This window comes from Equus przewalskii, chromosome 22 (assembly GCF_037783145.1).
Source record: "Equus przewalskii isolate Varuska chromosome 22, EquPr2, whole genome shotgun sequence".
Lineage (NCBI taxonomy): Eukaryota > Metazoa > Chordata > Mammalia > Perissodactyla > Equidae > Equus > Equus przewalskii.
Window position 1 is genome coordinate 18,949,145 of NC_091852.1, and position 27,523 is coordinate 18,976,667.

Below are 27,523 nucleotides of genomic sequence, written 5' to 3' on the forward strand. Positions count from 1 at the left end.
CCTTATGATAAATCCCCAGAAATAGAATTGTTATGTCAAAAGGTATGCATGTTTGGGGGCTTTCTTTTGGATACACGTAATTGAGTTGTCATCTAGAAATATATCAATTTTTCCTCACATTAGAACTTATGAGAATCCTTATTTCCTTGCATCCTCACCTCTTTAGGGTAATTTTTAATATATATATGTTATATATATATATATTCGTCTATATAACTCTATATGTATATATACATATTTTTTTTTTTGGTTTAAAATGAAAGATTTATTTTCTTAATTGATAAACTGAACAATACAAATAGTATACTTTATGAACACAGCTATTAATACAAACATCACACAACAGAGTATTATACTTTTAAAGTATTTTTATCCATTTGAGAGACAAATGTGCTATTTTATTATTTTTAGAATTTGTTTGATTATAAATGAGGTTAGATATATTTGTGCATTATTTTCCAACAGTATTTCTCTTTTTTGACTTGCCTGTCTATAGCCATTGCCCACTTTCCTATTGCTTAATTTGTCTTTTGCTTATTGATTTATTAGAGTAAATATATGCTAAATGTATTAAGAGTTTGTCATATATGTTATGAACTTTTTTTCTGACTCGGGATTTGCCTTTCAGATATGTTTATTAGGCAATCCTTACCTGGAGAATGAAACTAAGGGAGAACCAAATGTCCTGGTTTGAAGACTGAGATGAAATAAGTGGGCCACAATAGTGATGCATCCTTGAGCCTTGTCTAGATACACATGTAACCTGACATTGAACAGAAAACAGAGGCTCATGGCCCATCAGTGGTGTGATGGGAGATGTCATAGGGAAGTGGCTTGTGGACCATCTAAAGGGAGACTTCTCCTGGAGGTGAGTACCAGAAAGACATAGCAGAAAATACCCAGAGAATGTCATACAAGAGAGGAAGAAAAAGATGGAGATATCTATCCAAAAGGAAATAAAATATTCTTCCCCAGGTGAAAGTAGAGAGCCTTTAGTAACGTGTGACTAGTCAATTTACAAGTAAGAGAATTAAGCTTATAGCTACAGAGGCCAGCAAATATTACCCTGTCTATGAGCTCAGAAAGCCAGAAGATCCCCAGAGAATCTCAATGTGAGCATCAAAAAATAATGTTGCATCATCCAAAAACACTCAGGAAAAGATTCCTTAAAAATGCAGCCATTGTAAGACAGTGAAATACAAAATTAGGAATTTGGAAGTGTGGAGAGATGTAGTGTTTTCAGATTCCTAGACAATCCTCAGAATACATTTGCCTAATAAAGCTTATTAATAAAACTATGGGGAAAGAATGTCTATTCTGTCTTTTCAGATATCTCCGTGGTGCTGGGAGGACAAGTGTAGTAATTCAGCAATATTCCATGAAATTCATTCCTCAGAAAAGTCATGAAAGAATGCACTGACATAAACGCTACACTCGTGTAAGCAACTACGAGTTGTACAAATCAGCCTTTCTAGTCATTTCCCTATAAGCTGACATGAAATGCAGAAGCCCTCAACAAAGACCTGAAAGGAAATGAAAGAGAAGGAAAATAAGAGTAACCCAACCCTGCCCTTTTCATATTTATAGCAATTTAGAATTCCTGGACTGACAACTGGCACAGTCTAGCTTGAAAAACTCAAGAGTAGGGGCCTTGTCCATACTTAGCCTCTCTATCCAATTTCACATTAAAACTTATTCTACTTGAAAGTATAATTTTCCCTGCTCTGTGTACAGAACCACCCTAATCTGTTCTATAATGTGTTGATCATCTTGTCAGTAATTAACAATCTTGTTATTTCTACTTTGCACTCAGCTGTCCTGCTTTAATTATGCTGGGACATCAATATCCTGGAGCAGCCATTTTCCAATGTTCTCAGACATCATGAAATGTGACAGGAAATTTATCTATCTTGTCTACACACTGGTTTTCTGGTTCCTTAATCCCTTTATAGCAGAATGTCTTGTTATTAAATAGGCACTTATTTATAAATCTCTCCAGAAACATCCTAGACTTGCTCTTCTATTTGAGCGAACTTCTAAGTATTGCCTTAAAAAATTTCAGAACCCTAGATATTTTACATTTAGAAGCATTTTCATTATTAAAGGGCAAAGTTAAAAGGAAGATTTTAAAACGAGAAATCCAAATCACAGACTTAAATTTTACTAATTCTTTTACTAAAAGGAAAAGAATATTATGAGAAGAAATAAAGAAATAGAGAAAGCTGTTCATAAGAATTGTGCTGCACAATATTAAAACACAGTTCCTGCCATTAAGACGTCTAAAATATAATAGGAGATAGAAGAGACTTAGTGGTCATCTTAAAACATGTCCTATTTCACAGAGAGGTGACATGACATTCTGATTTACATAGTTAATGCCAGAATCTGGACTTGAAGCCAAGTCTTCTCATTCCTGACCTAGGATCTTTTATTATACAAATCTCATTCCAACAAGTAAAACACAAGTTCATGACTTGTAAAAGGTTCAGAGAGGAAGGGACACTTGAGAAGGACTTTGAGAGAGGTGAAGGGTTTTCCCAGGCATGATGATTCCTGCAGCAAGATCAACGGAATAAACCCTTTGAGGAAGCATGGTGGGAGGAAGGCAGAGGTCAGAAGGTGAGGATTTGAGGAATGAGAAACTGCACCGGGGCACAGAGTGTGATTGAAGACGCATTTTTCAAGAGGCCTGAAGACTAAAGGAATGGGGTAGGGTGACAGCTTAAACGAGTGAAAAGGTGAAAGGAAGGTTTGTTGTTTATTTGTGTGACCAAAATATGATGGCAGTGTGCAGAGGACTAATGAGGATTGAAGATTCATGAGAGAGGGGATAATTTATGAAATAAGGTCCCAGAGGAGGCAGGAGGGTGAGATCAAATGTACAGACGGACGGGTTGATTTTTGACTAAAAGCAAGGATAATACTTCCTTTGTCAGATACATCAGACGACAAAGAGAGGCAAGTGAAGATTCAGAGAGGAACAGAATTGAAGGGGCTCGTCCTGAATGCCTTCATCCTTTTGGGAGATGAACCCATGAGGTCACATCCTTAGAACGAGGCAGGGAGAATCAAATTGGAAGCTTGTGAGAGAAAAAGGGTGTGAACATCTCGGGTGGGGAGTGAGAAGGGAAGGCAACAAGAGATGAGATGAATAAAAGGCTCTCCCTGCAGGAGGGGACAGGGGAGACAAGCCATTTTCTCCAGCTATGCTGAGAAGCCTGCAGAGAAGAAGATGAAAGTAGCTGCTGACAGTTCTCAGGGGTTAAGAGGATCAAGATGGCAGAAGCCAGAAGGACCTGAGCGTGGGGATTATGATGTGAAAGTGAGTGCATCATGGACCACAAGCACAGAATGGAGGCTAGGAAGCTGTGTTGGGGGCGGGAAATCAAGAGGGCTGGTAAAACCTCACACGGATCTTTGGGAACAGGACAATGGCATGATGTAAGGATAGGAAGTTGTTTCAAAGGGAAGAGTCATAGTTTTTGGTTTTAATAAATATCATGAAAAGCTTCAAACCAGACTTGGCATATGTATGTCCGTGCATGTCCTTAAACCCACTCCAGCAGGATATTCTTGCTTTCAAGGATTTGCACTGAAATTCCTTCCAGAACAAATTGCTCAGGTGCTAGCCTATAAGGGATTATGGTTTATATGACTCAAAGGCAGACACATTTATTCTTCCTTCTTCCTTGGATGGACTTACGTTGTTCTTCCTTGCCATCAACACATCTTCACTGACAATTTAGTTCTTTTCTTAACTATTTATTGAGCACCTACTCTGCTCCAGAAATTGTGTTCACATTAGAAACAAAAAAATAAGTACGACGTGGATCTCTGCTCTCCAGAGGCTTACAGTCTGATTAACGTAGGTAGGCAAGTAAGTAGACGATTTCAATATAACGCATTAAATGCTATGATAGTAGAATGATGCTAATAGGAGCAACATAAGACAAGGGTTCCGTGTCAAATACTTTGAAGGAACTGCCACCTTAAACAAGCTTAAACAGGATTCTTTAATGTAGAACTCACCAGAGTTTCTAATACATTATTGCGCATTATGAATCTTCATGTGCATATGTGAAAAAGTAGAGACCCTGTATGCAAAATTTCCCCAATTCATTTGATCACAGAACTTTTTTTCAAAGAAACAACTCAAGGGATTTGTACTCCATGGGACATACCCTGAGAAGTGCTGACATAAGGTTCTTACCTAGTGAAAAAAAATATATTTATATTGTTTTCAGATTGGTCACATAGTGGTTTTCTCCAAATCCATAAATGACTTTTGAAATCTATTTGTTTTTTAATCCTATAACAGAGTAAAGATGTAGACTTGGAAGGGTTCACCACGAAGATTTGAAAGACTGCAGAGCTGATCATTAACCCAGACCCAGATGAAACAGAATGCCCGGTCATTCTCTCATGGCCATTTAACAGTTTTTTTCCCAAAAGAAATATTTAATGAGCACAATGTTGAATTCCTCCCAGTGCTTCTAATTAACAGACACTTAAAGGTCTTTGTTAAAGGGAAAACTAGCTTCAGGCCAGGAGATATTGCAGGACCTAACATACTACGGTAACCAAGCATAATGTTAAACTAAGGATTTGAACATATAACGGCTAATGTTTGTGCTCCATCATTATGAATTTCTGGCAATGACTCTCTAGTCTCTCTCGACATTTGGCTTTTAAGGAAAAGCATTTTGGAGTGAATTGTTCCCTCTCCTCATGATCCTCTCTAGTATATGAAAGTCTCAAGGTAACTCTTGATTACCTGCTCTCTGCTTTAGTAGCTTGATGGGGAAAAACAGAATACGAAAAACACTTCCTGATTCATGCCCTTTCAAAGTATTTCTAAAACATTAAAAAATTTGTTGTCGAGCCAGCCCTGACGGCTTAGTGGTTAAAGTTTGGCACTCTCACCACTTTGGCAGCCCGGGTTTGTTTCCCGGTCATGGAACCACATCATTTGTCAGTCAGTGGCTATGCTATGTTGGCAGCTCACATAGAACTAGAAGGACTGACAATCAGGATATACAAGCATGCACTGGGGCTTTGGGGAGGAAAAGAAATTGTTGTAGGCTGTTCATGATTGTGTAAAAGCAGCCATTTCATTAAGAAAGTCTAGTACTATTAAAAGAAGGATTTAATTCTGACCTGATTTTTAGTTTAAAGAAGACTTCACAGCAAAAATCAAGGTGCAGAATTATCCATGAACTAAAGAGATGTTGCCTATGAAACCTTATGAGGATGAGGACCTAGAAAACACAGTCTGCAGTCTCTCTGTCATTCTCTCTCTCTGTTCTCCTAAATTTAATAAACGCTAAGTATGTGCCAGGTACTATGCTAAGTGCTTTACCTGATGCATCTCATTTGATCTTCACCATAATCCTGCAAGGCAGGTACTGCTAAGGTACTCATTTTACATATGAAGAAAAGTGAGGCTCAGCAAGGTCACACAACTACCCAAATTACAAGGCAGACAACCCATAGCCAAGTCTTTTAAGCATTACACTGTATTTGTATCAAACCACTTGAACTTTGATCCCTCCTAGGAGCCAAAGTTATTTCTAAAATAGAACAACTATGCGTTAATAATAAAGCCCTAGAAATTTTTAGAAATCTTGAGTTAGGGCTGGGCTCCCCTTCTCCCCCGATCCTGCACTTTCAACATCACCCAGGAGAGGGCTGAGAGGCATAAAGGAACAGTGTGAAAAGCATGGATTCTGGATTCAAAAAGAACTTTCTGGATTTACTTCTCAGCTTTGCTACTTAATAGCTGAGTGCTGCTGAACAATGTCCTTCGTTTTCCACCTGAGCTTTCCTCATCTGTTAAATGGGGCTACAATGATTCCCTTCCTAGGGTGCTGTGGCATCGAATGAAGCAATGCCCATTGAGGGCTTAGCATGGTGCCTGGGAAGTGCTCGACAGAAGTTCCTGTTGTTGTTGGCAGCTGTGACAACATAACACAGAACCCATCCATACAGCGACTTTGCTAGAACGGTCAAGGAAATTCCTACCATTGCTATCCTTTCTTAAATAGAGCTATATATTATAGTTTCCATCAAACAGTACACCATCTAGGGGAGATAAGAGGGCGTTATTAATTGTATCAACCATTGTCTTTAAAACACGCTGGGTAGAGAGGGGAGAGAAAGGTAAAGAAACATCCAGAGTGAAGGCATCTGGGAAGACACAGCTGGGGTAGTGTGTAGGTATTAGGAGTGAGGGAGAGAAACAGGCGAGAGGGGCTCCAAGCTTAGACACTGTTACAGTTCTGTCCAGGCTGCTCCCCACTCTGCTCAGCTCTGGTTTCACATGACAACTCACTGAGGGGTGACAATAATGTTCATGACAGCAGGTTATAGTAACAAGCAAATGTAAGGGATTATGGGTGTGATTATTTTGGATATGCAGCACAGATACTCAAACACATCTAGAAGACATTTCCACCAGTGAAAATTGGCAGCAGGATTAGGCCAGGTGTAGTCAAGATTCAAATACATGGCTCTTGAGCTGGGGAGTAGGTGTGAAAATGCAGCCATTTGCTCTCTTCCAGACTAATGGCACTTGACTGGCTTCAGGAACGGGGTGGTGAGGACAAGAAGCAGAGGCAGGGAGCATTCTTCCTTGCCACAGAACACTAAGCTCTGAGCTCAGGCATCCGTTTCCAGTAGAACATGAGCTTGGGCTAGTCTAACTCTGCATTCCAGGGTGCCAAGGGCACTAAAAGGAGATACTTTACTTCCCTTACAGGAATGTTGTGAGAATTCAATGAAATGACAGAAGGTGCCTATACCCCACAGCACATTGGGGAGCCTGACTGTTTCCAGTTGCACAAGAAGAAGCCTTCCCCAAGACTAGATGGAAACCTTGAGCACCCAAGGAAACCTGCACCAAGGAGCAGCCTTCAGGGTAGGCTAGACCATGGTTCAAACTCTAGTTCTGCCACTTATCAGCGTCAGAAAGTCAACTCATTCATTCTTTTATTTATTCATCTTTCATTGTTCTTTTCATTATTCTTCTATGTATTCATTGACCACATATGTGTACCGAACAAAATTTGCTGAACAAAATGTTACTGATAATCTACTGTGCACCAGGCACAGTGCTAGATGCTGTAGATACAGAAATGAACAAGACTAACACAGACCTTGTCCTCAGGAAGGTTATATTTTTATGAGAGAAATGGACAGTGAATATCTTGGGCATTAGCATTTTAAAAGCACTTCCCAGGTGATTTTAATGAGGGTCAACAACCACTGCTCGAGAGTCAGAACCTGACAGTCATCCCACAATTACTGAGCATCAACTGTGAGCAAAGTATCTGCTAGGTTTTGGGTTCTGGGTGGGAAAAGTAAGGAAGAAAGAGATTTAAAAAAAAATGACTAAGAGAATATTATTCAGCCATTAAAAATGAGGAAATCTTGGCACGTGTAACATGGATGGACCCTGAGGGCATTAGGCTAAATAAAACAAGTCAGATAGAGAAAGACAAAAACGGTATGATCTCACACATAGAATCTGAAAAACAAACCAAAAAAAACAAGTCATAGACACAGAGAACGGATTGGTGGTTGTCAGAGGCAGGAGGTGCAGAGGTGGGTGAAATGGGTTAAAAGTTACTAACTTTCAGTAAAAAATAAATAAGTCATGGGATGTAATGGTGACTATAGTCAATAATACTGTATTGCACATTTGAAAGTTCTCATCACAAGATAAAAACTTTTTTGTTACTATGTATGATGATGGATCTTAACTAGACTTATTGTGGTGATCATTTTGCAATATAAACAAATATCAAGTCATTATGTTGTATACCTGAAACTAATATAATGTTATAGTAGTCAATTACACCTCAATTGAAAAAACATTAAGATTGCCAAGCCAGTAAATGGTAGAATTAAGATTTGAAACCAGAGAGACTCCTGGATCTATGCTCCTAATCACTGTGTTATACTGTCCCCAAGATGATGAAGGAGCAACCTAGCATGCCCGGGGAACTCTAACCAACTCCGGGGAGTGGGGCTAGAGAAGGATTCTCTGTGGAAGCGAAGTTTAAGTGTGATCGAATTAAGATGAGGCTAGGCAGTGGAAACAACAGAGTGCGCAACGATCCAAGACAGGAGAGTACAGAGTGTGTTCAAGGAACTGATTGTGCAGTGTGATTAGAAGGCAGAAAGCAAGAGGCGAAGCTGGGGAGGGGGCGGATGTCAGGTCACGCAGAGCCTTTTCCCTAAGAGCAATAGGAGGCCAAAGGGTTACTTCAGGGGACGGCTTCCTCGTGATAACGCTGCTGCTGGGCAGGGCACAGATGGGATGGGGGCAAGAGTGGATTGCAGGTAGAGTTTATGTTTAATTTCAATTTTCAGAATCAGCTTATAGACCAATGGTTCTCATCCAAGGACGGTGTGGCACCTCTGGGGCCATTGGGAAATGTGTGGAAATAATTTGGGTTGTTACAGTAACTGCAGATGCTAAAAACCCAACAATGTGATGGATGGCTCCCCACAAAGGCAGAACTGTCTTCTTCAAAATGCCAAGGGGACTCACACTGGGAAATCCCGCCACTGGCAAAGTTAGAAGGCTTCGCTGTAGGAATTTAAATGTTAGAATTCATGACAATGTAAAAGCAATTGTATAGCTGAGAAACTCTGAGACATGAATTGGGTAAGAGAGGAGAAGGGAAATGCAGGGGTGAAAATTTGTTCATCTTACACAGTGGGGTGTCAAGAGACACTATCTAAAGTTTCTGGGTCCAAAACTAAATGGTTAAGTGTATTAAAGTTACAAAGAGAACCAAGAGAAAAGTTGAACATAAAAATATGACTAAAAATTGTGAGGAGAGAGAAAAGAATAAGGAATACTACAAACAAGCTAAATTCCTTATCTTTCATAGCAAGGAGACAGCGAATACTGTTCAGATTAAAGAATTAAGAAACGGAGGTGGAAATATAATATTCAGAATTACAAAGGAAAACAGAAGATCGGGGAAAAACCTTCCAAAAGAGAAGAAGAATTGGAGTTTGAGTTTAGGTGTAGGGGGTGATAAGGAAACTGACTTTTCATTTTATTCCCAGGGGCCCAAGCCAAATCTGTCAGACTAGTCAAGTCATCAAAGCACAATGGAATTAAGAAGAGATACCTCCAATAACACTACCTATTTAATTAACATAAAAATAATCCAAACAGCCTATGAGATTGTGGTAAAATCTGTATACTTATATTCTGTTAGAAGTGTCAGAAATTGGTTCAACCCTTTTAGAAATCAGTAACTCCAGGAGGCGGCCATGTCTTTATAATCACAACTTCTTCTTGCCTAGCAGTGGAAAAGAACTTTGTAAAGATATTCCAAGATCTTTGCTTAATCATTGTAAAGATTTAATCATGCCCTGGTGGGTAGCGCAACGGACTAAAAGTAACGAAGCAACATTACGACAGGAATGGTGTACAAAATTTCTTTAGCAGAAAGTTATAGATAGACAAAGCGGTGATTCTGTCCAGATGGTTCTAACTGAGAGAAGTTCGGGTCATCGATCTTTGTGAAGAAGGTTTAACTGCTCTTCTAGGTATGGCTCTTCCCCTGGGGAGCTGGGACTTTGGGTAATTCCTGGCTAATGAATGTGACTAATGGATTCATCCCTTCATTCAACAGCCTTCACTGAGCTCCCACTGTGTGAATCATCTCTTTGAAGGAAGGGACCTTTCCAATCCTTTGGGCCCCCTACTTGCACTGGGAGTGTACCTGAGAGATAGCTTCTGAGTGAACGACAGGCTGAAACAAAACATTTTGCCATACTAGCTTCATATGTGGATTGTAGTTGACAGAATTTATCACATGTGTAAAACTTCCTTGAGGTTATGAGTTGTTAAGTTCGGGAAATCACAGTTTTCTCTTACATTCCCCTTGCAATCGAGATCTCTTTGTATTCTCATTGCTATCAAAGTCAGCTGCTGATGGTTCCCTTATATAGATGCACTCTGTCTGGTTGGCTCTCATTTTTCACTGAGCTTCCCCATCCTGTGTTCAGCTATAGTCTTAGGCTGTTGATCTTAAAGCCTCAATGGAGAAACAGGTTCACTGATTTCACCTTTTAAAAACAGTAGCATTCGTGTATGTGTGTGTGTGTATGTATGCACGAGAGAGAGAGAAAGAATTGTGGCTTCAAACTAAAGTTTAGCTGCCGAACTTGGACTAGTCACATATTCCCAGGCTGGTGGAATCTAAGAAATAAACAACAAACAAATTCCCTAGGTGGCCATGATTCTGAGACACAGAAAACTAAAAAGAACTGAAGGATATAACCTGTGCATGGCTGGGATAGGGTGTGGGGGAGTGGCTGTCAGCTTGAAGAGAAGAAAAATAACACATCACCAGTTGAAAATAACTAAACAGAAATTCACTAACCCAGTCCAGCAATGGAAAAAGAACGATGGATCGCGCTGGTTCTACTGTACCTTGGTAGGCATGGGCTTCTTAAAGGGGATTTCAGCTTGCATCCAAACACCCCTTGGGGACTCCAGCACAGACCAGACCTTCTCTTGAACTACGTGGTTCTCTTCAAAGATATACACTGCGAGGGTGTCACTCATTTTTAAAAATCCATAGATGGCGTAATAAAAACGTAGACAATACTGCAAGTTTCCCGGCAGGGAGGGACCGTAGAGCCTTCCAATGTAGCCAGGCTGCGATGTAAACTTTGTGTTGGCCAGCAGATAATACCCTACAAACAGGACAAAGCATTCAGTGTATCAGCAATGAAAAACTTAAATAATCTAGTCCCGGTTATCAAATGGGAAAATTTGGTTAAAGTAGCAGAATTTGCCAACAGAGGCTATTTCCATAGGCTTTAAATGAGTGAAAGCATTTTCTAATATCTGTGGCTTAAGGAACAGATTACATCGATGTGACTCTGTTGCAAATAAACCTTCTCCAACTCTAAGTTGACCTCATAAACCAGGACAGATTTCCAACCGCATATGCTCACATTCCAGTCATCAATTAGGATTTACGTTTTGCATGAAACAAAAAGGATGAAATCATCTTGAGGCTCCCAGCTGCCTGGGTCAACCAGCTGATTTAGATTGAGTACCTAGAGTGGGTCATAGTGAATGGAAGGCCCAGAGCAGACTTTTCCTTCCTATCCTTGCAGTGATCAGTGGCGAGGGAGAGGTGACAGGCTGGCCTGGAACTCCGTGGAACTTTGGCTATTTCATGTGAATGGTGTTGGGAACTGAACTGGGTCCCCTACAAAATTTGTTTTGTTTCAGCCTGTCATTCAATCAGAAAATCTCTCTCAAGTCCTTTTCTGTGCAAGAAAAGGACCCTAAAAAAGGATAATTATTTTTCCTAAATAACATAAATAAGCTCTAGAACCTACTTTCTTTTTCTGTTTCTCCCCCCATCAATTTTCTTTCCATTGCCGCAGTCTTTGCTATATAGTCAAGTTCTACCCAATTATTTAATTCTTTCGGCAAAAGGTTCTTTGGTTATTTAACAGGACTGGCATTATGGACTAAGTTGTGCCTCCTACCCCGTAGAATTCATAGGTTGAAGCCCTAACTGTCAATGTGACTGTGTTCGGAGATGGGCCTTTAAGGAGTTAATTAAGGTTAAATGACGTTATAAGGGTTGGGGCTTAATCCTATAGGACTGCTGTCCTTGGAAGAAGAGAAAGAGACACCAGAGATCTCTCTCCCACTTCACATGTACAGAAGAGGAAAGACCTTATGAAGACACAATGAGAAGAAGCCATCTGCGAGCCAGGAAGAGTGGTCTCTTCTCTCTTCCTGAACCAACTAGAAACCAACCCTGCTGGCATTTTGATCTTGGACTTCTAGCTCCCAGAACTGTGAGAAAATAAAATTCTGTTGTTTAAGCCCCCCAGTCCGTGGTATTTTGTTATGGCAGCCCTAGTAGACTAATACAGGTGGCCATACACCAGGCAGAACAACCTTTTTAAACCTAAATTGAGCGGCCGGCCCAGTGGTGCAGTGGGTAAGTGCACACATTCTACTTCTGTGGCCCAGGGTTTGCCAGTTCGGATCCTGGCTGTGGACATGGCACCACTTGGCAAGCCATGCTGTGGTAGGCATCCCACATATAAAGTAGAGGAAGATGGGCACGGATGTTAGCTCAGGGCCAGTCTTCCTCAGCAAAAAGAGGAGGATTGGCGGCAGATGTTAGCTCAGGGCTAATCTTCCTCAAAAAAAAAAAAAACCCTAAATTGAATCTCTTGTCTTCTTAAAACCTTCAGTGGTTCTCATTTCCTTTATAATAAAATCCCAAATGCTTACTCTGGCCTGCCACACCCATGATCTATCTCCTTATCTAACTTAATTTTCCTCCACTCTCCTCCACACAGTGCAGCCACACTAACCCTCCAATTCCTTGGAGTGCCCAGCTCTTTTCAAACTCAAAGCCTTCACAGATGCTGTTCCCTCTGCTGGATTGCTCCCACTCTCCCGGCTAACACCCACTCCCCTAAGAAAAACCTCCCCTGAGTCCCCAATCACAATTAGGTTCTTTCCTCTTTTCTCTCCCAGAGCTCACTCTTCATTTCTTTCATAACACTTACTACATCTTGTAATTATAAAGTTATTTGTGTATATATTTGTCTAATGTTTCTCTAATGATTGTCAGCCAGCAAGGGTGGGCTTCATACCTGATTTGCTCACTATTGGATCCCCCAGGAGTTAGTCTGGCCAAGGTCAGAACAGGTTTTTGTAGGGCCTGTATTCCTACAAGTTAGGCAACCTCTAAGAAAAGCGCACAAAATTACAAGTATAAAATTGTGAGGGCCCCTTGCAACGCCTTTACCAGGGCCTGTACAAGTAAGGGGTCCTGCAGCTTAAGTTTCATCAGCTTTATGGTAAACTTACCCTGGGGCTGAGTACATAAATAATTGTTGAATAAATGAATTAGACACTAACCCCTCGAGAACAGGCCCTTTCCATCAGTCTCTACCAGAGTGGGCTTCACAAGGGATCCATTAAAGTGATTACATAATCCTTATTCAAGGGGAGCACAAACTGGCTTCTAAGAGCTCCTTGTAGATATATCCAAGTGCCCACCAACATATTCCAATAGCTCTTATTGCCCCACAATATATTTTTTATTGCAAAAAAAATACATACAAGATTTCCCATTTTAAAGTATATAATTCAGTGGCATTTAGTACATTCACAATGCTGTGCAACCACCACCACTACCCAGTTCCAGAACATTTTCATTATCCCAAAAGGAAACTCTGAACCCATTAAGCAGTCACTCCCCACATCTCCCTTCCCAGCCCCTAGCAACAGCTAATCTGCTTCCTGTCTCTATGGAGTTGCCTATTCTGGATGCTTCATGTAATTGGAATCTAATAGCTTTTTAAAGGTATTTCTCCATCTAAAGTGAAGAGCAAGATAATTTCCAAAGGTTTGGCTATTTAATTAACTGAAAATACTTTTCCTAGCATAGCAACTTGAATTCCAATTTTAAAAAAAGGTCAAAGACAAGATTACCAATTGTCTTTGTTTCTTTACAAGTGCCTTTAAAAAAAAAAAAAGTCAGCAACTTAACAGGTGTGGAGTAAGAATGGTGAATGGAGCATGAATACAACTCCCAGCCCCCAATCCCAACATCCCCACCCAGACAGATTTCTGGTTTACCTGTGCCTGAAGTGTGGTCTCCGGTCCGATACATGTTTGGTTTTACTTTTACTCGGGCCCAGCCTGGACCTTCCTTATCTTGGTAAAAGTTGCAGAGATCTTCCTCAAAATTGCAGCTTGCTTCTGCCGCGCTGAAAGGAAGCTCTGAGCAAAGGAGAACCAAAGTTAAAGAGAGCCAAACCGCAGGACCTCAAACGACTACATGCGCTGGTTGACAAACACGCACACATTTGTGCCCAGGGAGACTGAAGAAGTAAAACACAAGACAATATTTTTATCCTAATGACATGCTGACAGGTTAGCATCCAACCAACGTCTCAGCATGACAGGAAAATTGTTTTTTTCCTCCCCAAAGGGATGGAAGGAAGGAGCTCTGTTCACGTTCTCTATAAAAATAAAAAACTTCAAAAGAAATTTCCTTTTATGATGTAAAGACTGGGAGAATTTATTCACATACTTCTTCACAACTCAGAATTCCTTCATACAAAATTACAAAGAAAGAAAAAGGTAAGGATTTTAAGGAATTCTTAATTTCTCTCTAAGACATTTTAGAAATAATATTTTCCAGAATTAATTTTCCTTTGTTGCCCAGTCTTTGTGTCAGAAGCACAGCCGCTGTCTATTTATAATTGACGTTAGGAGTAGGAGCTGATCTGCTTGAGGAAAATCATTACTCAGTATACATCACGCTGTTGAAAAAGTCACACCAATTCCATCACCTATACTGCTATTATTTTGGCTTTTGCTGAGTTCTGGTATCATTCACCCTGGTCTAAAAATATCACCTCATTCCAGATTGCCTGGAGGGAATGGAACATAAAGATTTCTGCTCTTTCGAGAATAACTTGGTCCTAACAAGTAGCTGTGAACTTCGCTGTTCAGATGGCCCTTCAAGTCCAGAGGGGACGTGACTGACGCAGCTTGGGACACATTCCATGTAGCCAAGCGTGCTCCTGTCCTGCATGCTGACATACACTGGTCTAACCTGTAGGGCCAGAGAGAGGGCACTGTATTGAATAACTGGGAAATCATCTCTAGAAAAACTTACGAATTCTGGGAGCAGTGATCTGATGAAACAGGGAGCTCTTTACAGACAAACACTCACTGTTCTCTCAATCTGCCAAATTTCAAAGCAGGAAACCCTTCAAGCGGGCTGAGGAACTGGCCCAGACTAAAGGGGATGAAAGAGCCATGACAACCAAATGCTACAAGGGAGCCGAGATTCAGTCTTGGTCCAGGAAAACAACCAGCTATAAAAGATGTTATTGGGGCAACTGGCAAAATTGGTATATGGACCATAATTTAGTTGATAACCTTGTATCAGTGTCAAAATCTCCTCAACTTTATAATTATCCCATAGTGTGTTGGAGAATGTGTTTGGTTTTAGAAAATACATACTGAAGTACTTAGGAGTAAAGGGACACAATGTCTGCAACCTACTCTTAAATGGTTGATAAAGCAAATGTGGCGAAACGTTAACAATTTGTAGATCTGGGTGAAGAGTACAGAGGAGTTCTTTATAGTATTCTTGCAAATTTTGTCTGAGTTTAAAATGACACAAAAATGAGTTTTAAAAACATTAAATTAAAAAAAGTAAGTGACTAACACACATTACAAAAAAGAATAGAAAGAAAATGTTCCTACATAACTGGAACCTGCTTGTATCTCAGATGATATGCCCTACCCAGTGTACAAGGAGAGTACCCTGATGAGCCAGAGAGGAGAAAAGGAAATGAAGAGAATTCTCAATGCTCTAAGATCGGTGGATTAGCCCACCCACTGCTCGGCCTGACTCTGTCAACATCAGGGAGTATCTTTAAGCCATGAAGATAAAGTCTTTGAAAAATTAATATGTCATACAAACAACAATCCTTTGACAGCCTCCCATGCAGATTTGAGACCATGGGAAACCCCATGATGGTCTCCAGTCTTAGACATCCCTCTGCCACCTGGTAATGAAAAAGCAGATGAAAATTCAAAATCTATAGATGGCAATCTAGCTCAGAAAATGGCATGGCACTCCCAAAAGCCATGCACAAAGAGAAGGGCAGGTCAGTGAAATTACTCATCAGGAATATACCCCAAGGACTATCCCCCTGGGCAGCCACAGGAGAACCATAACCCATTTATTAGGTGTGTAGGAGGGGTGGGAGGTGGCATTAAAACTTGAAAGTCAGCAAGGATCAGTTGTCTCCATGGTGACAAACTTTGTCACACAGAAAAGATTTTTCTGAGGATGTGATTATATTCTTTTGCTAAATACCTAGTCCTAGAAATGGATTTGTCTAGGGTCCTGAGAAGGTATGATAAAAAGAAAATCTCAAAAGCATAATTCAAAGCCTGGATCTTTTTCACCCAGAGCGCTTCCTCTACTGCAAGACAGTATCTGATTCCTGAAGATGGGGCCAGAAGGCCTGTTTGTGGCCCAAAGTGAGCTCCCAGAGACCTGGGGTGGATGGAAAGCCTTTGCTTCGGGCTTGTTTCAGAAGCATGGGTCAAGTGACAATCACAACTGAGTGTTAACAACATATTTGAAGCATAGGGAGGCATCAGAGGCTGTTGGAAGCCCCTAAGCCTCAGTTGATCTGGAAAAAAAAAAAAAAAGGAAATAAAATCCCTTTGAGGCAGGTATCAAAAAGCATCATAATGTAAGATTTAGTTAATTACGTGCTTTCAGACATTTGAACTTTTTAGAAATGAGAGGCTTTGAAAATAATCTAATCAGGTGGAGAGTGTTACAGTTTGAGAAGAATCGTTGGGAGTTCTCATTTTTTCCTCTGCTCCATGGAGTTCGTGGAGATGATCCCACTCTCAGCTCTCAAAACCTAAAAGGCTCACCAGCCCCTGTAGTGCTAGAGCGATCTGGGGTGCACAGTAGCTTTATTTTAGCATGAGCCGGCCTGAAAGCAGGCTGAGACAGCTCAAAGCTGCCTTGGGGAAGAGAGTGAGTGGGACCTGGCACCAGATTGAGGAATTGTGATGGAGCAGGGGCTGGGCCACTGACCAGGCTGTGGAGACCCTTGAGGGCATCTGAGCTAAGGCAGGCTGTGGCAACTTCAGCTGCATCCTAGGCAACAATTGGAGCCAGGCCTCCAATTAGACAAGAGCTCTGGGCAGTGTGCTGTTGGTGAATGGTCAGTATTGGGAATTAGGCCCAGTAGATGTCCTTTGAGAGGTATGTCCATGAGTGTCAGGATCCTCCTAGTCCTTGGCCTGGGTGTGAGGCGGACCCAAGCCCACAGAAGAGGCTGGGTGCCAAGAGCACAGCAGTGGGGCTGTCAGTTTGGGTTGGGCATGAAGGCAGGATTCCTAGAAGAGGATGGAATCACCTCTTAGGCATTCAAGAACTTGTAGACCAAAAGAGGAGCTTATTCCAATGATCTAGACCCTAGGCCAAATGTGGTGGTGAAGGGGGAGTCTTTGGGTAGGAAAGGCAAGTGCTACAACTCCAGGGGGAGGAGGTTTGAGGGAGTCTCACTGTCCTCTGGAAGCATCCTAGGGGAACATTTGGGAAGCAACATGACACTGGTGTTTAACACCTGTGACTACGCGATGGGTCTCAGGTCTGGGAGACTGGATTAACTCTAAGCCCAACCAGATGGTGGGAACGAGACGCTTCATGTGTTGAAACAATTCCCGTCTCAGCCTACTAGAAAGATGAGGGGAGAAAATGCTAGATCCAGCTGGGAAAAGCAGAGACAATGAGTCTGGAGCTAACCAAGATAAAGAAAAAATTGTTGGCACCTGTTACGAACCAGAAGGGTATAAACTATTTGTGAAATGTAAGACGAAGTACCAGGGCTCAGCCTCTAAGACTCAGAATCTGGTCCACAGCTGCTCAATGAAAGGCACAAAGCAGGCTCTAGCTTACACATCCACAGAGGCAGTGCTGGTTCTCCTTAATTTCAATCTGACTCCCTGTTCTCCAGGAAATGGATGGGAGTCTTCCGAAAATTAAGTAAATAATATTAAGTCTCATAACTGAGCATTTTGTGTGTGCCATACTCTGCTAAGGCCTTCACAGATATTAACTCATCAATCTTCCTGACAACTCTACAGAACAGATTCTTCCATCCTTGTCCTATAAATGTGGAAACAGAGTCTCAGAAAAATTAATTAACATGTCCAAGGTCACATAGCTTGTAAGTGGCAGAGTAGGGATGTGAATCCAAAGTGCCGGGTCTCGAGCATAACACTATGGAGCATGCAACTAAACCATTTGAAAGCAAAGCTGGTACGTTGGGAAGTTCTCAAGACCCATAGGGAGGCTTGGCTAACCTCTCTATATAAAAACGTGAATCTCTGGTGGCCCCTGAGGAGGAAGGGTCTTTATGTGGGCTGAATTTTACAGATTGAGAGGCCACCAGCCCTTTCAATAAATGGTCCCTATTTTGCTAGAATCCTTCTTTTTCTTTCACCACTCAGTAGGAAAGAGCTCATGTATATCCTGTATCTTTTAAAAGGGAGAGTGTTTCCCAACGTTACTTCCAAGGTGGTCCAGTAGATTCTATTACCTCCCACCCACCCTCCACCCAGTGCAGATACTGAATAAACACCTCTTCACCCATATGTATAACTTGGAAATATCAAGTTCAATGTAAGTGCCTGGTGTCCGAAAGAAGGAACTTTCTAAAACTAATGATAAAGAGGTTGTGAAACTACTATTAACATCATTGAAATATCAACTGATGGGATTAGGGAGCAATCAGATTTAAAGAAGTAAAACAATTTTGGTTTCTGTGTTCTGTCAAATTTAGAGACTCATGTAATCTTTGATTACGGTTTGGATTAAATCATTTCAATGAAAATATGTAAACATGTAAATCCAGTCAGTTTCTGTTTCACTAGTTTTTTTTTTAAATTAGAATTAGTAAAAAATAATATTTGATTTCAGCAAATTGCAGTGTTTCTAATTTGGGGGTAACAGTTTAGCTCAAGTAGAAAATAGTGTCTTTTTCAGTCCCCTTGCTTATAGAATATATCTGAAACCGCATTACATTGGAGACCAACTCTATCTTAATTAAAAATCAGACTACAAAGGCCAAGTTCAAAAGTTTACTTCCCAGGCTTCAAAACCCAGAAGGAGGGCTCATTAATAAGATGGGATGACCACAGAGTCTCCCCAGGGCCTCTCAAGGAAACAAACTCACTAAAAGGAAGGTCAATTACATTCATCTGAGTTATTATTAATATAGTGCCATCCTTCTTATTCCAAAACATTTTTTTTCTAATTCGCTTTGAATCGATTTGCTTACTTATTTTCCCAGAAAGTAAAAATTTCCTATTTTCTAAACATCAAGTTAATGGAAATTGCAAAGTTGGCCATGATAAAATATTTGAGGGTTCACTTAGACATTAAATCGAAGATAATATATTTAGCCAAAAACCATCATAGAAATGAATACCAAATACTAACATCTTTAAACATGAGGACATTTATAGGTTTGGATTATATAAAACTGGGAAGAGATTTTATAATTCTCAGTAGATTTTTTTTTTTTTAAGATTTTATTTTTTTTCCTTTTTCTCCCCAAAGCCCCCCGGTACATAGTGTGTATTCTTCGTTGGGGGTCCTTCTAGTTGTGGCATGCGGGACGCTGCCTCAGCGTGGTCTGATGAGCAGTGCCATGTCCACGCCCAGGATTCGAACCAACGAAACACTGGGCCGCCTGCAGTGGAGCGCGCGAACTTAACCACTCGGCCACGGGGCCAGCCCCTCTACTCAGTAGATTTTGAGAGTTTTCTTCACCTATCCATTCACCTGTCTATGAACCTAAGATATCCTTTAAAGAGAAAGATGGGGTGGGAATGAGTTAGTAGTATTTAATTTTCGTTTCTGAGGAGGTAGGGAAGATGAAAGCTCCTTAGCACATGACCACTGGCCTGTGGTGTCAGAAAAATTAGATTCAGTCTGTGAGGGGAAAAAAAGAGTAATATACCAGAAAAATGACTATTCGGTTAAGTAATCTTTTAAGGATGAGATAACAGGAAAGGTGAGGAAATTAGAAGGAATTAAAGCAAGTCCTGCCCACAGGCATCTACTGAGAAAGGAAAATTCCAAATGTGAGGAAGAAGAAAGAAGGAAAGCTTACCTGTCTGATTTTGGCAGGGAACAGGAGAGAAAGAAATATCATCCAGGGCCACATATCCTCCTTTGGGACCATTGAAAGCAACTTCAAAAATAACCTGCAGAGGAAAATGACATATTGCTACAGGTTCACGTATTTCCCGTGAGGCTTACATGCTCTTAAGCATGATTTAAAAATGATGTGTCAGTCAAGACAGCTGAGGCCAAGTTAAAAGTACTTAAGGAAACGTGTTCCTAAATATAGGAGTTTGGGCAGCTCGCTCCTCGACCCACAGTCTCTTAGGGAGAGTGGATACTGAGCATTCAGTTATATTTTACTGGTGAATGTTTTCCCCTCCCTTGAGCGTCAGCTGAAGTACCTATGTCACTTTCAGACAAACTACAGAAGTGACAGTTTGCATGATGAACCTCAACGAAAGAAACCACAGGCTACTTGCAGAAAGCAGGCTAGCTTCTCCCCTGCCCTTCACAGAGAACTAAGCCCCTCCGAGGCCCTTTCTCTTCTTCATGTGTGGAATTCTATGTGAGGGTCCTGGACAAAGATGTAGCAATCAGAGATGATTACCCTGATGGCCAAGGCAAAATCAGACCCAGGAATCTGTGCACAGATGTCAGGATGTCAGCAAGTCCAGGCATGTGCAAATGGTTAGAAAGAACATGGGGTTTATGAGTTCAGCTGTCGTCTCTGTCATCAACTTTAATTCTGACTTCAATCAACAGCTTCTGCCTGTGCCCATGGGGATCAGGTGTGCTGAGCACAGCACTCACCCGTGTTGGGGAACCACCCAGGTGTGCAGTCCACACTTGTGAACTGATAACATGAGAAGATACAGTGTTGAGCAGGGGTTAAAACTCAAAAGCCTACAACGGTCAGCAGGCAATGCAAATACATGACGTGGGCTCGGTATGACACAGCGGGACAGGGCACAGGTGGTGAAATGGAGAAGGCAAACCTTGTCTAAAGGGGGCTGCTCAGCTTTGTCAATTGCTGATGAGTGGGAAATCCGGCCCAATATGTGTGGATCTACCACATTGTCAAGAGGACCTCGATCGCTAGATTTTGACTTGAAATCTTTAGATTTTTTATGTCAGCAATTAATTTAAAAATTAAAACAAAAAACCAAACAAACAAACAAACAATGAAACACAACCACAGCAGCCAGGCAAGTCATTGTGGGCCAGCTTTGGCCCACAGGCTTCTGGTTTTCAACCTCTTCTGAAGAGAATGGTGTCTTGCAGGCAGACTGACGGGAGTTCAAATCCCATTTGCGTCACTTAGAAGCTAGGTGACCTTGGGTATGTTGCTTAACCTCTCGAGGCCTCACTTTTCTCATAAAATAGGCATAATAACACCTACTTTGTAGGACTGATGAAGAAATTAAATAAGATAACGTATATAAAAATCCTAGCACGGAGTCAGGTGCATAATGAGCTCTGAACTAAATTCATGCCTTTTTCTCCAGGTTGACTCCCTCTTGAACTCATATTCAGATTTAAGCCCAGTTAGCCACTAATTAGCTCTAGCAAGTTCCTTTTCTCCTCCAGGTCTCAGCTTCTCCATTTTTGAAAAAAAAGAGTTTGGTTCCTAAGGTGCTTTTCAGCTTAACAATGATGGTCTTACAGAGACCCGGTGCCTGGACTCTGCAAAATCCAAGGGGGACCCTGGAAGTTTGTCTCTGGTGAACTAGGAAGAGCTGAGAACAAAGGGAACAGATGTGGACAAATGAGAAGGAGCAAATTAAGTTTACAAACTTAACACAGATTCATGACATTTCGTTCTCAAGGTGCCAGCTGATAAAGAAAGTGAATGACAGCACTTAATCTTACTGAGTAGGCTGAATGAGAATGATATTTCGATCAGAATATGCTAATCTGCCAGTATGCTAATCACAGCCCATGTGCTGCTCTCTTTTTCAGAAAGAGGGTCTCGAATGCTTGTTTTCCTTTTTAAAATTCATTTGAGAATATGGTGACGCTAAATTTGCTGATTTCTGCAGGATATGTTTCTTTTCCTGGCAATTACCAGGAGAAAATATAGCATAATGAGTTCAGACTGAGCAAAATCGCACACATGTGAATCAAGAGGATAGATATTGAAGTTTAGTAGTGACCAGAATTTTTCAAGCATTGGTTTAAAAAAAAATCAGCGAAGTCTCACGCATCCCAATGTCGCCCCAGGAGTTTATTGTAGGATGGAAGGAGTGTGCAAAGAAAACGCCGTCAGTGTGTGTGTGACTCATGGGCCTTCAACAGGAGGAAACATGTCTGAAGCAGCATGTGCATTTCTTTTCCTCCTTGTAACCCAAACTCACAGGAAATTTTCCACTGAGCTGCAAGAGCACGTCGAGGCTCGGTCAGACTTTGGGAGAGGAAATAGCACACATCCTGCAAAAAGCATTGTCCTCTCTCCGGGGCTGAAGGGGGGCGGCAGAGGGGGATGAGAAGCAGGTGAGGGGAGTGGCAGGCACGCCATCAGCAGGCAGAACACGGCAAAAAACCAAGAGGCGACCCCAAGGTTCTCCGGAGCTCCACATCAGGCGAGCAGATGGCCCCACCGAACAGCATCCAGAGGATAATCTGCTCCTTCTGTACTTTAAAGGCAGCTAGGGAAAATATTGCAAAAAAGTGCAGAGTGAAAAGTAGGGGCTATCAACAACTTGTGGTAACTAAGACTCTACTTAAAGCTCCAAATCTGCCACCACCATGATGTGCTCCCTGATTCCAGAGGTCCTCCGGGGTACCCAGACAGAGCTGGGCCTCCTCCTCCAGCCTTAGGGCAGCTTTTAGTCCAGGAACGTCGCTAAGGGCCCTGGCACTCACCAGCCGTGTGACCTAGAAAACAATGTCAAACTTCTTGGACTCTCCCCTTTCCCCTTTCTCATCTGGAATACGGGGATAGTTGAATCTACTTTGTTGGATTTTTGTTTGTTGTGGATTACATACCTAGATACAGGTATGTGTTAATATACGTGCTTAGAAAAACGGTCTGCAACATAAACACCCAAGTATTAGCAGTTCTCATCTTGCAGGGTTGGCCCAGGGCGTTTTAGTTTGTTTTGCTTCTCTGAACTTTCTAATCCTTCTGCAAAGGACGTTTCTCACTCACGTAACTATAAAAAGTCCTAAGACGAAGGCACCAAGGCTTGTTTCAAATTAGGGCCACAATCGTTAAGTTTATTTCTGATTTTATGACATTATTTATACTGTAAAGGAGAAAAGAAGAAAATAAGCTGTGTTTTTTCAATCTCTTAAGACTATTCCTTCAAGTAAGGGAAACCTTCGTAACCGTGCTCAGGAATGGAAGTTCAAGAGAGAGTCTCTCTTTACCCCTTAAAGGGGCACACATGTATGGTGACGGACGGAAACTAGTTTTGGTGAACACGATGCAGTCTATACAGAAGCTGAAATATAATGAAGTACACCTGAAATTTATATACTGTTATGAACCAATGTGACTTCAATAAAATAAATACAATTAAAAATAAGATTTTTTTTTTTTTTTTTAAAAAGAGGGAGTTTCACTTAGAAGGCACTGATCTCCTCTTTCGAACTCATCACAACCACAGTGCAAGGTTCAGGGGGACGGTGTGTCCAAGAAATCTAGCTGGTGGACTGGCTTTTCCATATGTGTCCTTAGAAAAAATATTCTTTTTAGAAAATGAAGGTGACAAAGGAGGAAGGCAGAAAGAAATACAGAAGAAGGGAGAGAAGTGGAGGGGGCCAAGGAAGGGAGAAGAAAGAGAAGGATCGAGACACAGCAGAAAAGAAAGAATGACTGTGAGACTGTCGAGTCTCCTGACCTCCAGGCCTGTGTGTGGCTGGCAGCCCTGCAGAGCGGCCAGGTGGGGCACACCTGGCACACCTGGCACACCTACCTCCATGGGGTACGGAGCACTGAACTCCACCTCGGCGAGGTTCCAGACAGCATTCCCTGGGCTGCCTGTTTTCCAGATCTCCTCATAAAGGCCGGCCCCGTCCCGAGTATACACGGAGAAGATATTGTCATTCCCCTGCTGGAGCTGGTAATAAAACGCCAGGCAGCCGGACATGGGGGCCGTGGTCATCGGGGAGATGAGCTGGGCCACCTCCTGGAAGTGCTTGACGTAAACTGAGTCCACATACATGTAGTGTCCTGAAGATTACACAGAGAAAACACAGCATAAGACAGACTAGGGGACTTTCAGATGAAATGGCACGATTCTGGGATTTACTTCAAAATAATCCAGTGGGAGTGTTGGGGAGGAAACGAATGAGTTACGGAGGAAGAAGCATGGCCATGGCTTGTCCCAGCTGGGAGGTAAATACATGGAGTTCATTGTACTCTGCTAAATACAAGAGTAGAACCATTCTTTTTCTTTTCCTTAGTTGTTTTTATTAAAGGCATGCTTTCCTTTTCTTTTTTCTTTCTTTCTTTTTTTTTTGGTGAGGAAGATTGGCCCTGAGCTACCATCTGTTACCAATCTTCCTCTATTTCTATTTTTTTTCTTTCCCCAAAGCCCCAGTACATAGTGGTATATCCTAGTTGTACATCCTTCTAGTTCTTCTATATGGGATGCCACCTCAGCATGGCTTGATGAGTGGTGCTAGGTCCACGCCCAGGATCTGAACCAGTGAACCCTGGGCCGCCGAAGCAGAACGTGCAAACTTAACCACTGTGTCACTGGCCGGCCCCTTTTCCTTACTTTTGAGTAAAGTAAAACGTACTTCATATAGTTAAAGAGGTGTATCTATCATCTGTGAGGTGCTTGAATTTTCCCAAGCTGAACACATCTGTGGAAAGAAACAGACCATTACCCCGAAGCCCTCCTCCCCCGAGCCCTCTTAGGGCTATATGGCTTCTAAGAGCATACCAAGCATACCGTCTGTTCTTAAGAGAGCAGGGAGACCCTCCTGTACATCTTTACAATATCCACAAAGTGTCACTACGTATGCTTTGAGCGAAATGAAGATTTTGAATTCAAACTAGATGACCAGTTGTAGCTCTTTAATAGAACATGTCAGTCAACTAACACTGAGACAAGGTTAGGATTTAGAGGGTAAAACTTGTGACGTCACTCTTGGCAAGGCCTTGGTGTGCTCTGGACCCAGAGGCCGACCTCCGTTGAGGCATTTTGCTGAAACAGAGAAACTGTGAGGCAGAATGGGGAGAGCTTGGACTCGGCAGTGAGCGAACTGAGTTTGAATCCTGCCCAACCTCTTACAAGCCCTGTGACCTTGAGCAAGTTACTAAATATCTCTGGGCTTCAATTTTCTGATCTCTAGAATGAGCATCAAATGCTTCTCTCATAGGTTGATATAAGTAGTAAATGAGAAGATGTGTGTGAGGTGTTCGGCATGTGCCCAGCACACTGCAATCGCCCAACATAATTATAATGAAATAAAGTAATGCCATTACTGATTCTAGTACATGCTTTCCCCATTGTCTGTTTTGTATAAAGGATAGCTATTATTATTAGCATTTTGGTCTGAATTTATTTAAGCTTCAATGACAGAGGAGTTATGTAATGTAGCTTTGATAGAACAGCCTTTCTATTTACAAGCTCAGAACAATTACAACTTAATATCTTTGTTTTTGTTACATGGTGCCTGGTTAGTAATAAATCTTATTATCCTTGGCAAAATAGCAGGAAGGATATTAGGAAGAATATATGCACTCACATACCCGACGCTTACTTTCATCTAGCACACCACCCAGGATGTGTTGGGCCCTCAACAAATGGTTATTCAAAGCACAAATATAGTCTCAGAAAGGTCCTCACCTCAGCAGGGCAGAGGGGAAAGATGGAAAAATCAAAGCTTACTTTCTCCTGGCAGCAAATTGTTCAACCCCCTGAATAATCTCCCTTGCTTAAATATAATTTCTCTGGTCATCTCGCCAAGTCATGCAACTGTGAATAAATAGAGATCACAAGCTCAGACGATCAGAGGAGCCAGGCAGATCAAGTATACGATTGAAGTGGAGTGGGTCAGGGAGAAAATAGAGTGATGAATTAGTTGCCTGTATTTGAAACCATATTTCACTGGCAACAAGAAAGAGAAATCAAGCTTCTCTGGAAAAGTCAGAAAATCTGATGGCGCTAGACCCATATTCTCGTGTTGTAACAACCAGCTGGTGGTAAGGAGTGGCGGTCCCTTGAGTAGGCCTGTGTTCTCCATTCCATCCCTGAGAACCCAGCCCTCTCCTCCAAGCTGATGTCCTGACTAAAATTTTCCCACTGAAGCTCAAAAATCCAGATTTTTATAGCACATCTATCCATTTTAAATAACACCCCCTGAATTAATTTGTTAGGGTTTCTGTGACAAAGTACCACAAACTGGGGTAGCTTCAACAACAGAAATTTATTGTTTCACAGTTCCGGAGGCCAGAAGTCCAAGATCAAGGTATGGGAAGGACTGGCTCCTTTTCAGGGCTGTGAGGGAGAGTATGTTCTATGCCACTGTCCTAGCTTCTGGTGGTTTGCTGGCACTCTGCTTTCCTTGGCTAGCAGATGTCTGTCTTCATGTTCACACGGCATTCTCCCTGTGTGCACGTCTCTCTGTGTCCAAATTTCCCCTTTTTTATAAAGACACCAGTCACGCTGGATTAGAGGTCCACCCTACTTCAGTGTGACCTCATCTTAACTAATTACATCGGCAACAACCCTATTTCCAAATAAGCTCACATTCTGAGGTACTGAGGGTTAGGACTTCAACATATGAATTTTGAGGAAATACAATTCAACCCATTACATCACCCACCACAATCTTCTAAACTTTGCCTGTGCCAAATAAACACATCTGCAGGCTGGAAGTGGCTAATGGGCCCCCAGTTTGCTGCCTCTGGGGACGGATTTTAAAGGAAGAATCAGAATGTCAGACTGAACAGAATCAGAGAACCTCTGACATGCAGGTAAGGCCACGAATCCCCATCCTAAGCTCCAATGCCTTCTACAGCACTGCTGGTGGCCAGCCAGCCTCTACTAGGACACTTCACTTATGGAGAACACATGTGGCCAAGCAGCCCCTGGAACATGCCTTTGCTCACTCAGAACTTGTCTGAGTGTCAAAAGAGGATGTTAATGCCCTTTGTAATATGTCTTACCAATGGAACAGAACCCCTTTCCAAGATATGCCGTTGGGAATGTGGGTGGAGAAGAGCTATAGTACTTTGTTTCCTTATCCCTCATTGTGGGGGCCATGGAGGTGGGCTGCTGACATCTCCTTCAAGTGAACTTGCTGCAGGGACCATAGCTGACTGACAGCCTCCAGCTGCCTCATCTTGGGATCCACAACAGCAGGTGTGCCAAGGCCACATCACACTGAGCTGTTCTCAGCCTGCGACCAAGCACAGCAGGGGTACCAGAGCAGGACCATCCCGCCTGATCTGGGTTCTTCGGCAAGTCCCCCACAGCCTGGCCTCTCTCCTTCTCAAGTTTCAGCCTTCCACCCTGTGCTGAAGGCTCTCCCCACACAGGGCCACGTTAAGACTTTCGTTGGCCCTAGGCACTTTGGCTGCTGTGGGCCCCTTACTCCATAAAAAATATTAAAAATGATATTGTATGACTTCATTGGTATAAAGATGACTATAACCTAAGGTGGATGTATTATATTTATTATTATATCCATTTTTTCCCTGATTAAATTTCCTGGTTAAAATAAATAAAATTAAAACATCCTTGTGGATCCCTAAGAACGCTGAGGCTCCTAGGCACTGGGACTACCACACCTAATGGATACCTTGAGCCCGGCCCCAGCTACTCCAGCTCACTTGCCCTTTATCCTTCACAGCCATTTCCCCA

The 27,523-nt window shown here is 41.9% G+C and overlaps 1 protein-coding gene across 2 annotated transcripts in view; it reads right to left on the reverse strand.

The window, feature by feature from the left end:
- The window catches only part of MAMDC2 (MAM domain containing 2), a 147,865-nt gene that overhangs the window by 43,979 nt on the left and 76,363 nt on the right, over positions 1-27,523 (reverse strand). For both annotated transcript variants that reach the window (XR_011531709.1, XM_070590444.1), the window contains exons 6-9: positions 23,621-23,877; positions 19,750-19,843; positions 13,658-13,801; positions 10,460-10,725 (exon numbers count right to left, since the gene is read on the reverse strand). Coding sequence is in view for 1 of the 2 variants with exons in the window: in XM_070590444.1 (XP_070446545.1) it covers positions 10,460-10,725; positions 13,658-13,801; positions 19,750-19,843; positions 23,621-23,877 (761 nt within the window). In the remaining variant the exon portion in view is untranslated. The remainder of the gene's footprint in view (positions 1-10,459; positions 10,726-13,657; positions 13,802-19,749; positions 19,844-23,620; positions 23,878-27,523) is intronic.